The 12,430-nt window shown below is 52.5% G+C and overlaps 5 protein-coding genes across 5 annotated transcripts; 2 read left to right on the top strand and 3 right to left on the bottom strand.

Annotated features, from left to right (window-relative positions):
• Positions 1 to 160: 160 nt before the first annotated feature.
• On the top strand, positions 161 to 1,466 carry A1O3_00759 (uncharacterized protein; the record flags this gene model as incomplete). The annotated part of the gene is made up of 5 exons (XM_007730909.1): positions 161 to 440; positions 514 to 960; positions 1,013 to 1,119; positions 1,179 to 1,278; positions 1,339 to 1,466. The coding sequence occupies 5 exons, from the start codon at positions 161 to 163 to the stop codon at positions 1,464 to 1,466; spliced, it is 1,062 nt and encodes a 353-aa protein (XP_007729099.1).
• A 482-nt stretch (positions 1,467 to 1,948) lies between these two features.
• On the top strand, positions 1,949 to 3,594 carry A1O3_00760 (cytochrome P450 oxidoreductase; the record flags this gene model as incomplete). The annotated part of the gene is made up of 2 exons (XM_007730910.1): positions 1,949 to 2,051; positions 2,102 to 3,594. 2 exons carry the CDS (start codon positions 1,949 to 1,951, stop codon positions 3,592 to 3,594), a joined length of 1,596 nt encoding a protein of 531 aa, XP_007729100.1.
• A 509-nt stretch (positions 3,595 to 4,103) lies between these two features.
• On the bottom strand, positions 4,104 to 5,558 carry A1O3_00761 (MFS transporter, FHS family, L-fucose permease; the record flags this gene model as incomplete). The annotated part of the gene is made up of 1 exon (XM_007730911.1): positions 4,104 to 5,558. One exon carries the CDS (start codon positions 5,556 to 5,558, stop codon positions 4,104 to 4,106), a length of 1,455 nt encoding a protein of 484 aa, XP_007729101.1.
• Positions 5,559 to 7,163: 1,605 nt separating this feature from the next.
• A1O3_00762 (ribosomal RNA assembly protein KRR1) lies at positions 7,164 to 8,303 on the bottom strand (the record flags this gene model as incomplete). Its single annotated transcript, XM_007730912.1, has 3 exons — positions 7,164 to 7,841; positions 7,901 to 8,173; positions 8,244 to 8,303. The coding sequence occupies 3 exons, from the start codon at positions 8,301 to 8,303 to the stop codon at positions 7,164 to 7,166; spliced, it is 1,011 nt and encodes a 336-aa protein (XP_007729102.1).
• Positions 8,304 to 10,519: 2,216 nt separating this feature from the next.
• A1O3_00763 (uncharacterized protein) lies at positions 10,520 to 11,892 on the bottom strand (the record flags this gene model as incomplete). The annotated part of the gene is made up of 7 exons (XM_007730913.1): positions 10,520 to 10,716; positions 10,793 to 11,049; positions 11,102 to 11,226; positions 11,384 to 11,449; positions 11,499 to 11,669; positions 11,726 to 11,828; positions 11,882 to 11,892. 7 exons carry the CDS (start codon positions 11,890 to 11,892, stop codon positions 10,520 to 10,522), a joined length of 930 nt encoding a protein of 309 aa, XP_007729103.1.
• Positions 11,893 to 12,430: the final 538 nt, after the last annotated feature.

Genomic DNA, 12,430 nt, shown 5'->3' on the forward strand with positions numbered 1-12,430 from the left:
TATTCGGCGCAGGATCTGATACAGCCTCGCTGAATTGTGGGATAAGCGCATCGTGGCCCTTCAAAAGTCTCCACGAAGCGCACCTACTGCATCACTACATTACCCATCTCTCGCTACAGGTAATTCGCGTACCTAACCCAGGCTTAATTTTCAGATGATAATGTATCATCATTTCCAGTTCGATTCGTGCGACAAGCAACGTCACTTTGGCAGGGAAATTCCCAGACGAGCAGCACAATATCCCGTCATTAAGAATGCCATCTTCGCGGTGTCCTCACGCCACTTGAGCCTGCTAGCTGGTTCAGAGGATAGCGAATCACCGCACTACGTGAGCGAGTGTCTTCGCATTCTAATCACAGCCCTGGAAGATCCGTTGAGTCATTTCGATGAAAACCTTCTTGCAGCAGTGATATTGCTGAGGACGCATGAGGAACTGTCGGGTGAGCCCCGAGCCTAGAAGACGGCGGTACAGACATGAACGCATAAGCGATACTGACCATGACCTGCTCCCAGACAATGACGAGAGATGCCACCTGTTCGGCACGACTCGGCTCTTGAATTCGATAGCGTCGTTTGCTGCCGACGGTGGCCTACGCGAGTCGGCTAGCTGGGTCTCCCTGCGACAGCATATCTATATCTGCCTCACCTCGCAGCATCCGCTGACCATCAACCTTACCAACTACCGCCACTCAAATGTCTTTCAAAACTCGGACGATGAGTCGTGGGCGAACCGCATCATTTTTATATTCGCAATCATCCTGACACAAGTCATCCGGCCCGAAGGCGAGCAACAATTGTCCATTGACACATGGCACGAGTTAGATGCAGACGTCAAGGCATGGAACTTGTGCAAGCCATGGCACTTTGCGCCGTTGTTCATGGAGAGTCCGGGTATCCCAGTCTCAAGTTCTCCGCGGCGCAGTGTTTGGCCAGAGGTGTTTGTGTGTGATCCCGCACAGGGTAAGACAAGTCCCTTACAAACCCCTACCGTATGTCAGCTCACCATCGCCAGTCGTCGGGTTGCAGCATTACTATCTAGCCAAGATTGTCCTTGCCATCTATGATCCCCGTCTGTCAAGGTTGAGCTTTGACGCCCTGCGGCTTAGGAGAGCCTCCGAGGTCCGTCCTCTTCTGCCCATTGATCCAGCATCATGAACTAAAGAGGATTCTCATTCTAGGCTACTGTCCGGGAGAATCTCCGACTGGCAATTGGTCTTGCAGTCAGCAATGATCACGTCACCACCGCCATGCTTCAAGCATCACATATCCTGTCAGCTTGTAAGCTTAGTTCCGGATGTGACCTGGACGCACTTTTTAACTGAGTGACTTTACATCCAGGCGGCATGTATCTGACCGACCCTAGAGAGCAAGAAGCGGCGCTCGACTTTCTTACGCGGTTGAAGACACAAATGGGCTGGCAGACGGCACATATCCTGCGCGATCTCCAGGAACAGTGGCGGATGTAGAGCAGCATGGTTGTTTCTTCAACAACTGTGTACGCTCTTGAACCTGCTGTCCACTGCTTGACTTGGGAATTGCACCAGCCTTTGGCCTCTTTGATAACCTCGGCTACGTTGGACGCGACTTGGGTGCCCTATACGTGGATACATCGGAATAAATTTCCTTCAGCCATGTGTCTTGTGTGCACTGCACGACCGGAGAAAGATTGCCGTTTTTGGTAAGTCCTTCGCCCTTCGTCCCACTCTTTCAATCCCAGGTCTTGTGCTCGCTTGCAAGCCGACATCAATTCCGGCGTCTAGAGGGTCTGAATGCGATATGATGGGCCCACCTGGGTACGTGCATGGGGAGGGTTGTTGGAATCTGGGATGCCGCAATGTTGTATTTAAAGATCCTGAAGCAGGACCAGATACAGGACTGATCACATTGACTACATCTCCTTGCCTGAGCAGAGGCTTGATCAGGCCTGCGTTCCAGAGCTGTCGACAAGATGGACGCAATTGCAGCCGCTCCCAGAACCATCCTTCTGGGAACCTGCTGCCTACTATACTTTGTGGTATACCCGATCATTGTGTACTTTCATGATGCCAAAGGTTTGTCCCACTCTCCTCCCTGGGTGTGCCTTGGCCAACTGACTGTCCAGGACTGCGCAAATTCCCCAATATGCATCCGCTATCTGGCATCAGTTCGATTCCGTTCATGATAGTCGCGCATGGAGGAGCCCGATCGACCTATCTCTCTCAACTTCACAAGAAACACGCAGTCATCCGGACCGGTCCAAATACACTGTCATACGCAGATACACGAGCAATCAGGGACATTTATGGCCACAGTACAAAGTGCACCAAGGACGCTCTCTACGCTCTGGCCGCCGGATCGCACTTTCACCTGGCCGATGTCATCAACAAACCAGATCATGCACGCAAACGCAAGGTGCTGTCCTCGGCCTACGCGCTGAAAAACCTGGAGGGGTGGGAACACAAAGTCGCCGACACGACAGCGAGACTCATTGCTCACTTTGACAAGTGTTGTACGGCTCCCATGTCACAGGAGAGACGGATTCCAGATCCAGCGGACCTGAAGGTGGACTATCGAGCGTGGACAAACTTCTTCACCATCGACGCCATCGCCGACATTGGCTTGTCTGAAAAGTTTGGGCTTCTTGACGCGGGCCACGACAGAGTGATCGGCCGCAGGACCAACGGCACCACATACCAATGCAACTTCCGAGACTGCTTGGACCAAACCGGTCGCAAGCAATCCCTACTGATCTGGCCATATGAGTGGTACCCATTGATCAACAAGATCGCCAACGTGATCCCCTTCTATGGCAGGATGGGCAAGTTCGCGACCGACTGGGACGGGATTCCGCTGGAGCTAGCACACCGGCGCCTGGAACGGTACCGTGCCGGAGAACAATTGGACGATTTCTTCCAAGCACTCATGGAAGATAAGAACGGCAAGCCGAACAACCTCGAATGGGGCGAGATCGTGGCCGAGATCAGCATCATGATGAATGCCGGCAGCGCCACCACGGCTATTGCCATGGCGAACGTCATGTACCAACTCCTCAAGAACCCCAAGGTGATGAAAATCCTGGTCAACGAGCTCGACGCTGCTCTGGGCGACGACGATGACGACGACGAGCCAAGCCAGACCGTGGTTGTGCCCTATGACCGAGTCAAACATCTCCCATACCTGCGCGCCTGTCTGGATGAATCACTGCGTTTGGCTCCTCCCAACACCCAGTCGCTCTCGCGTGAAACTCCGCCTGGAGGCACGGACATCATGGGAGACTATGTCGCCGGAGGGGTCACTGTCGGCATATCGGCCCTGGTCGCGCACCGAATCGAGTCGGTCTTCCCCCAAGCCGACCAGTTCATCCCTGAAAGGTGGCTCGGCGAGGAAGGCAAGAATCTCCAGCCGTATTTCCTCGCCTTCTCAACCGGCGCGCGTGGTTGCATCGGCCGCAATATTTCCTACTTGGAACAGACGGTCTTGTTGGCGTCTGTGCTGCGCCGCTATGAATTTGCTCTGCCTCATCCCCAGTGGGAGATTCAGAGGTTGGAGACCATGAATTGGCTGTTGGGTGAGATGCCCGTCAAGGTCTGGAAGAGAAAACGCCCTCGGATATAAGTTGTGTGTATGTATCACATACGGGATACATTTTACATATAGGTATACAAGCACAACAATATTCTAGATGTTTATGCAGAGAATTACAATCACTGCGAAGTAGTTATCGTACTCGTAAGGGACAGTGAGTGGCGGGTTATGTGCAGTTCCACGGCGGGGTTGGAACTTGAGGCTTCAGCAATAAATAGCCCAAGTCTCTCTAGCCCCCTGAGCCCCTCAGCCCCTGAACAGCTCAGCCTTGACGCCTAAGCTACGTATGCACTCTGTACAAAGACTCGACCACTGCAACCTCCCCGACCTTGTCACCATGATTAATTAACACAAGGCAAAAGAGGTCTACGGTTGGAACCTTGACTAGTCATTGGTATCATATCATCAACTCAAACTATCCGTGCCATCACCCCCCAACCCAAGAACACAGTTCCCTTATCCCTCTGCTCTTCATCATACCCTGGTCGAGAACGAAAGGCATAAAAGGCCACCCCACTACCGGAATCCAAGTCTCCCCTTCACACCTGTTCAAAATTGACCACACTTTTCTTTTGCATTGCCTCGAAAGTCTCAATGTCGTGGATATCTCCAATTATTGTGCCGCGTCTCTCGTCGACGTATCCAATCTTCGTCTCGCGGAACCCATCCAGTTCTTTCCTGCACAGCGTGTTCAAGTAGATCGGGTAGGCGAAGCTGACGAAAAACCCGGCCAGCGGAACACACATGGCCTTGTGGTACGTCATGTGGTCGGCCGCAAGGCCAGTCAGCGCCGGGAACAAGGCACCGCCGCAAACGCTGGCAACGATCCACGACGATCCTCGCTTGGTGTGCCGGCCCAACCCGCGGATCGATAACGTGAATATCGTGGGAAAGATACACGATTCGAAGGCCAATACCAACGACAGCATCGCCACGCCCGCTTCGCCATAGATGCCCATGGCGCAGGCAATAAAGATCATGATGGCGGTCATGAAGACCATCAGCACAATCCGCGGCTTCACAAACATAAACAAGCCTGCTGCGATGAATCGGCCAATGGCGAACAGGGACTGGCCGATCGCATATCGATCTGAGGCAACGTCTGCCGAAAGGCCGGCTGATTCCTGGGCGTAGCGGATGAACTGGGACGCGACGGCAACCTGGGCCCCGACATAGGTGAACTGGGCCGCAACGCCAAAGAAGAGCTTGTACTGTTGTCGCAGTGGCTTCTCCTCGTACCCGGTCAGATCGGCGCACTGTTCCGCTTGAAGAGCCATGTCGGCGTCGGTAACCTCTGGGATCGGGCTGAAGAAGAACACCACGGCCAGGAGGAAGACGAAGGCCGCAATCCCCACGTAGGTCCACTGAACATGGGACAGGTCGGTCGACTGGGTATTCTTGAAGAATACGCGGGATGCTAGAAGGGGTGCAACAACAGACCCAATAGCCTGGAACGACTGGGAGAACTCCAGGCGAAACTCCGACAACCTGGGTGGCCCACAAGTGGCGATGAACGGATTGGCAGACGTCTCGAGCGTCGACAAGCCCGATCCAACGATGAACAGGCTGCCACAGAAGCCGGCAAACGACTTGTAGACGGCAGAGGGCCAGAACATCAAGGCTCCGACGCCATAGATGCAGAGCCCTGACATGAAGGTGACTCGATATCCGTACTTGCGCACGATCCAGCCCGAATATGTCAACGGCCCGATGAAATACGCTCCGAAATATGACCCCTGAAGCCCGCCAGCTTTGGCCGCAGTGATGTGCAGAGATGTCTGGAACTTGGCATTGAGCACGTCAAGCAAGCCATACGCGAAGCCCCAAAGGAAGAATAGTATGGTGACCAAGGTGATGGGAAAGATGGACTGTCTGACTGTGAGGGCCGAAGCACCCGTGAGGCCTTGGTTGACAATGCTTTTGCGATATTGATTTGTTGCCGCATCCGCATTGGATGGCGGCGGGCTTTCAGTGATTGTCTCGTCATGATTCATCCTGAAGAGGTTGGCGGTGAGATAGAATGTATTGGGTAAGCTGAGAGAGGAAATGCCGGGTCTGAGGGAATGACTCTGAAATTGTATCCTTCCACGCCGGATTGCCAACGAGGATTTCAAAACTCTCAAAGGCGAAAGCTTGTCAGCTCATATACGTCTGGGACAGAGTCTGTCGTGTGTGAGATGATTCAGCAGTTCTGCCGAAGAAGGGGTGATCCTGTTGACCAAGAAGTGATCTCTGAGCAAGGTGATCCGGCAAGCTTATATAGCAATTTGAAGGTTTCATTTGCATGGTATGGACGGGGAGAGTCCTGAACAGCCGTAGTCAACTGACGCTCGGGGTCCAGAGCTATACTTCCTACAGCTCGATCTAGGCTAAGCCTAGAGGCAATCGTACAGCTCATCCTTACGAGAGCTGCACGCACGAGTGGCTGTTGGAGGGACTGGATAGCTCAGGGACCATCTCAACGTGCCTGTGGAGGAGAGATTGGCCAAAACAATTGCCGCAAACCCCATGTTGTTTCTTTCGCCCAAACCCCCCGAACACACCAAGAGCGTCGATTTGAGCGAGGCTCTCTGATTGGCTGCAATGCACGAGGCCGACCCCGGATCGGAGAAACCTTCCTACCAACATCGAGCTTCGGCGTTTCTCCATCTTTCGTCTGGTCACGCATTTAGCCGAGCCACTGAGAGAACGACCTGGAAGTGTCGGCAATAAAGTCTGAACGAGGGTCAAAACAAGCCAGCTGAAGAGAAACACCAGAACTCAAAGGCCGGTCCCTGTCTTCCCACGTTAGCTTAGACAAATTTGTACTAGACTCTTGGACCTGGCGACGCTCTTCGACTGCTGTGACGGGAGTGACCTGTTGCAGACAATGACCGGATATCCAAGTAGATTGAGTCAAGCTGGAAACTGTGTGAGAAGAGAGCTAAATCTGGTTGCTGGGCTCGTAGCTACATAGAGCTTTAACGTCAAATCCTACTGGCGCATACTCCGCGCCCTCCGCAGAGGAGCCATGATTTTCACGGACAAAAGAGTTCTTGGATCTTCACCGTTTTCCGGTAAGAAGAAAAGAGACCCGGGGCGCTCAAATTGGTGGGAGCTGTTGCTGTTGCCTGCTGGATCTGATATAAATTATGATGGTGACTGCAAATCCAGTCCGGAGAGAACAGATTCGCGGTCCCGTGGTAATAGATTCCCCGTTGCCGGTCGGTGTTTGACGAGTGGGCAGTGTGCTTTGTTGCATGGAACGAGGGCATTCAGACTGCACGCCCTTTCGACAGGAAAGTTTTATATCCGTTGACATAGTGGCTTGGACTTAATACCAGGTTCCAAGTCCGGTGTATCATGCCCTGATTTGAGGCCTTTGCGGGTCGTCCTAAACATGGCCCGCCTCGCTGCGGTCTGGTATGGACAGTGCGGTCCAAATTGCATATGTCCCCTGACCTCGCCCTTGCGTCGAGAATGGGGGTGCGGTCACCTAGACATCGAATCGTAGTCGTGTTGCGATCAAGCAGCACAATCACGAAGCAACGACGGAATCTGCTAGAGAAGACCCGCGGAGAAATACTCCAGGATTTCTGCTTCCAGAGATCTGGTGCCCGTTACTGAGTGCTCTTCTTATGCTTCTTAGGCTTCGAGGCTTCTGCCTCCACCGGAGCCTTCCTCTTGGTCTTCTTCTGGGATAGGTCTTCCTTGGGCGCGATGAAAGCTTGCTCTCGCTCGCGTTGTTTTTCTTCTTTCCTCTCCCTCTGTCTTTCGAGTCTTTCTTGCTCCTTGGCTCTTTCCTTTGCTTGTTTCGCAAGAAAGTATTCTCCGCTTTCAATCTGCAGATCAATTTTACTCTTTTCGCGTGGCGGAGGAAATGGCGTGTATGGCTTCGACGCTTTGTCCGTGATTTTGTAGGGCGTGTGTCTCTTGCTCAGTGTCTTCTTCTTCAGTTGCGGTAGGAAGCGGTCCCAACTCTCATTCTTCAAGGCCGGGTCCTTTGCTAATTCTCGCTTGATCATAAGTTCTTTGACCTGGTAAATGGGGTGAATGTTGTTCATGCAATCTTCGACCACTCTCCTCACTTCCTTTAAGCCCTTGTAGCCGCCCATGGCGCTGACTGTATTTCCTTGCACGAGGATGTAGGTATTTGTGAGCAATTCGAGGGCTTTCAGGGTCGAGCCATTGGGGCCGAGCAACCGTTGACGACGTTTGACGAATCGTTCTTTGTTCCGTACCAGATTTCGGATCTTGATGACATCGCAAGCCACATCATCTTGAAGGATTTTCAAGGCCTAGAGTCTTGGTCAGCCAGAAGGTGATAGAAAGGAGAGTTTTTGACCACCTGACGCACCTGTGGAGCCGGCACACTTCGAGCAAGCAGCTTTATGAGATCTCTCGCATCCAAGATGGCGGCGGGATCATAGGTTTTGCGGGTGGTGCGGACTTCCATGCGACCCTCAACCAGGTCCAGTGTGCAGGCAATGCCTTTCTTTTCAAGAGCTTTGGTAACCAACGGCCAAGCCTGCTTCAGGTAGAGTTCTCGATATTTTGGGAATAGGCAAGCGAAGGAGGATTCTTCTGCAAAGGTTCCGCCGACATTGTCCTCCGGCTTAAAATCTTCGATCTGGACAACAGGAGGTTAGCGGGGTTTGTCCTTGCGGAAGAGCTGCGACGAAGGGCCAGAGGACGCCTACCTTCCATTTGTCAATGTCGTCGGTATCCCACGGTTTGTCCTTCTTGTATGTAGACGGCATGATTGCGGCGTCGAGAGTGTCGCTCTTTTATGTCAAGGCTGTCTGTCGGGGCCTCCCTGGAGGGATTCAAGCATCGAGGGCGCCTGGGATCTTTTTTTTTTGCAGTGGTGGAGTCGATGCCTTAGGAGCCTTGCAGTCAGCGCCAAGCACCTGCTAAACTTGAACGAAAGGCTAAGGAGGCTTAGGGGCGGCGATCTCCTACTAGTAGCGCCCGGCGCAGTGCTAAGGGCCCCTAAAACCCGATCTTCCATTTGTCCACAGGCGGAGTTCCGGGGTAGACAAGGACTACAGGCAGGTACCTATCTACTCTCTACTTACGGTCACCTTGTAGGTGCCTTGTTTCAGGGTGTGTGGTGGTTACCTGGTAGAGACACAAATTGCAGCAGAGGGAAGTATCCGGTAGCTTGTCCGGGTGGTCGCTAGCATTCAAGGTCAGTGCTGCGATTCTTGATGCTTAGGGGTGGTGCAAGAGCCATGGACTACGTAGGCACTGTTGCAGCCCAACTGGAATTTCTCCGTGTTCAGATTGTGATGTCCTGTTCCCAACCTACCTACTAAATGGTACCTCCTGTATGCGTCTTATAGAAAGCAAACTGCGGTGATCATGCCATGGCCGTACCTCAACCTCAATCCAAGTTAGACCCCGGAGTCCATTACTCTCGTTGTTTTCTCCTGCTTTCAACTCCTCTGTTCTTGTTCAAAATAGCGTCCTCTGCAACTTTGCTGAGGACAAGATACCCGCCAAACAACACGATGCTCCTTGACGAAGCACCAAGCCAGCACCAAGCCTTCGCTTCGCTTCGTGTCACACCCCTCGAGTATCGATCGGCCTCCGCTACTGATCTCGGCCTTCCTGTATCCGTACTTGCCGGCATCTCCTCTCTGTCGTGGAACTGCCGCAGCTCCCTGCTGACGGCACCGTCGAAGAGCTTTGCGAAAGACGAATGGATCGGCGCCGACCCAATGGGAAATCTCGCAGGTACACCTTAGTCGCTCTTCACACATCTCCGCCAGTTTGCCAAATGCTAGCGCACGTCAGTCAACCGTTGGTGTATCTATCAACACACCGAGTCCTCCTGTGCTTTCAATAGGGCCTCTTCATATCAGGAACGGTGGAAAGAAAGTATTCGATACAACCATGGCCGAATAAGTCACAGCATCAATTCTGCGATTGTCGACCTTCTTCAGAGCTCGCGAAAGACAGAGCCGAGATCAAGGATTCCGCATCGTTCAATAATGGCTGGCCATGGTGGTGCTGAAATAGAGACTGGCCGCTCCCACACTCTGATGAAGGAGGGTAGCGATGGCGGCCAGGGTTGTTGGCGAGACACGATTGTGCCAGATTCATGCTGCGTGCCTGAATCTCTGCCACCATTGTCGGCGGTGCCTACTAACGAAGTCGCCACCAGGCCAACTTGAAGTCGACATTCTGAGCCAAGCCTGGATATCTTCTGATACTCCGATGCCGCGTAGACTGCAGTTTGTCATCTTTGCAGAATCTGCCACTTTCTTTCCACAGGACCACAGCCACACCGGCAAACAATTTTTTTCGTATCCTGTTCAAAGAAAGAAAAGGTCGGAAACCAGTTCGGCAGACCTTTTCAACCAAGCTCAGCTGCAGTAATTCCATCCTTCTTGAGGTCTTCTGCCGGCAGGCTGGAACCAAGCAAGCCCTCCGGTTGAATTGCTGCATATTCCACCAATCTTGCTCGGCTAACGGTGCCATTGCAAATCTCGAGAGAGCTCCTTTGTTTGGGTTGGTTTCAGAACTTTGTGGATCTGACAATCATATCGCCTGCTTAAACATCCAAAAATTTCGAGGCTTAGGTTTGGTACGATGGACTGCTCACTGACACTTTGAGAATTGGAAGATATCAGTGCACAGAGCGAATTTGCCGATGTTGAATTGATATTCACATTGTCGGGCTGCTGTCGAGTTGCATGTGGCAGCTGTCGATAAGATGGGTGCCCTTCCTGAGACCAAATAGCCATGAGCTGCTTTGATGTTGCCTTGCCTCATCGCTGGCTCGATATCCGCAGGGTCCTCGGAGATTGTGTGTTCGAAGGTGCCTGGTGGAGACACTTTGCATCAAAATATACCAACCGGACAGTCCATACAAGCTTCTGTCGACATACAGGGAATTCCATTGCATCTCACGGCTTCTTCCCGAAGGTTGTGTACCTGTCCTGGTGATCAGCAAACCCATCCGTGAAGGTTAGGGGAAGAGGATATACAGTCTGATGTATGGTTCGGCCTGGATGTTACCGAGCTCAGCACATGCGTTATCAACGAGAGCCTGGAACTCCTCAATGCTGCGCAGCTGCCGTTGCGTTACAGGATATAGCGCAAGGGAGCGTATCAGGTCCTTCATGTTGGACAGGTTGGCTTCACCGATATTTCGCTGGTGGGTATCTGCCGCCCAGCTCTTAGCCCTGGATTTGGACAGGAAACCGTGGTACTGTGTAAAAGATTTCTCAGAGACACTTACCGGAAGGCCATGGACACGTCGCAACATCCCTTATATCCGTGGTCACACTAGCGAAGCCAGCCATGCGGAGCCATGTCTCGCAGTCCTGGGTGACCCTGGCGCTCTTTTTACCTTGTGGACGAGTCGTCAGACTCAGAGACTGCATGTATAACCTGCTCCATTCCTGGAGTGCTTGGAGGGCGTCTGTATCCCCGACTTCGGAGCGAAAATTCAAATCCCACTCTGTTACTTGGACCCATCCACCCTTCCGCAGAAGCCTGACAACCATCAGCTGCTTGCGTGTATGTGAGCCAGCCTTCCCCTCCTTACCGGTACATGTCCCGGAGGTAGTTCGGCCAGCGTGTCGCAGAGATACCGCTGGCAACAAACCTGGAATGGATGAGATCAAAGGTTTCAGGCTCGGCGAAGTCCATACGGTCGTTGAGATTGGCAATCTAGACGAACGTCAGCTCTCTGTTGCCTGAGAAAGTGAAGCAGCAGATGCAATCCAAACTGCGAGCTGCGTCAAGCACCCCTGGACCAGCTTCGGAGCGGTGAAATGTGTGTTTCTGGCAACACCCTTTTCAAGCTAGAGTATGGTTGGGCCGTTACCTGGAGATCCATGTTGTCTAGTTGATCTGGAGGGGCCATCAGAGGACAGATGTCAACTCCCATAACCTGTGACTTCAGCAATGGGCTTCCGGGAGAGGAAGACGCGATGACTGACTGTGCAATTGGGATCATATTCTGCGAGGTCATAGGCCCAGTTCCCCGAACCAAACCCACAGTCAAGTATCGATTCTGGGTCTTCGATGAAGTTCGGGTGCAAAGAATTGTCCCAGTCTCGGTATACCATCTTCAATATCTCATGCTGATCTCTCAGCCGAGTCTCTTCTTCCTTTATGGTGTTCATCAGCCGAGCAGCAAGCAAGGTTGTCTTCGGTCTCAACTAACAAGATCAACGGGCGCAAGATATGTCTCATGTCTAAGAGAGTAATCTTGATATTCTCGATCGTGGTACATGACTTTTCTGTTGAATCGTTCACCGTTGAAGGACCTATTGATGCTTTCAGCCTCGGACTCGGCGCTCAGATTATGGGGATGACGGACGTGGCAGCCATGTTTTCTAGCACTGCTAGAACCCTTTCAAGAAACCAATGCTCGAAAACGTCTTTCCAGGGGATGCAATGGCTCACAGTCTTTATCAGCAACAGACACTTTCGCTCTTGTTCAAAATTCGGAGGCGCGAGAAAAAGTGCATCGACATCCACAATTTAATGCTGCAAAAGTTGTGCAGCTAAAGAGTGTCGATGAAGGGAAGAGCCATCGCATCTAATGGAACTAATACAGTTCTGACCAATCCGTATCAACGCTGTAAGGGGCTGGCAACGTGGCAGAATTGTGTCGTCTTCAGCAACGTTGCTAAGGCACACGGACACCGTCAATACGGAACGGTGTTCAACCCACAGCCTGAATCCACCATATGAACGCCAGCGTTCCGAGAAAGGGGCGCTTTCTGATGAAACCCACCCTCAGCGCTGGCCTGGAAGAGTTGTTCTCCTTCTAGGATCCGGAGCGGGCTACGACCAACTGCGCAGGTCATAAGCAGATGTCAGGGCAGACTACAATGATCAGCAGCTGCAAAGGCGATTCCAGTCG

This window comes from Capronia epimyces (assembly GCF_000585565.1).
Source record: "Capronia epimyces CBS 606.96 chromosome Unknown aczIQ-supercont1.1, whole genome shotgun sequence".
Taxonomy (NCBI): Eukaryota; Fungi; Ascomycota; class Eurotiomycetes; order Chaetothyriales; family Herpotrichiellaceae; genus Capronia; species Capronia epimyces.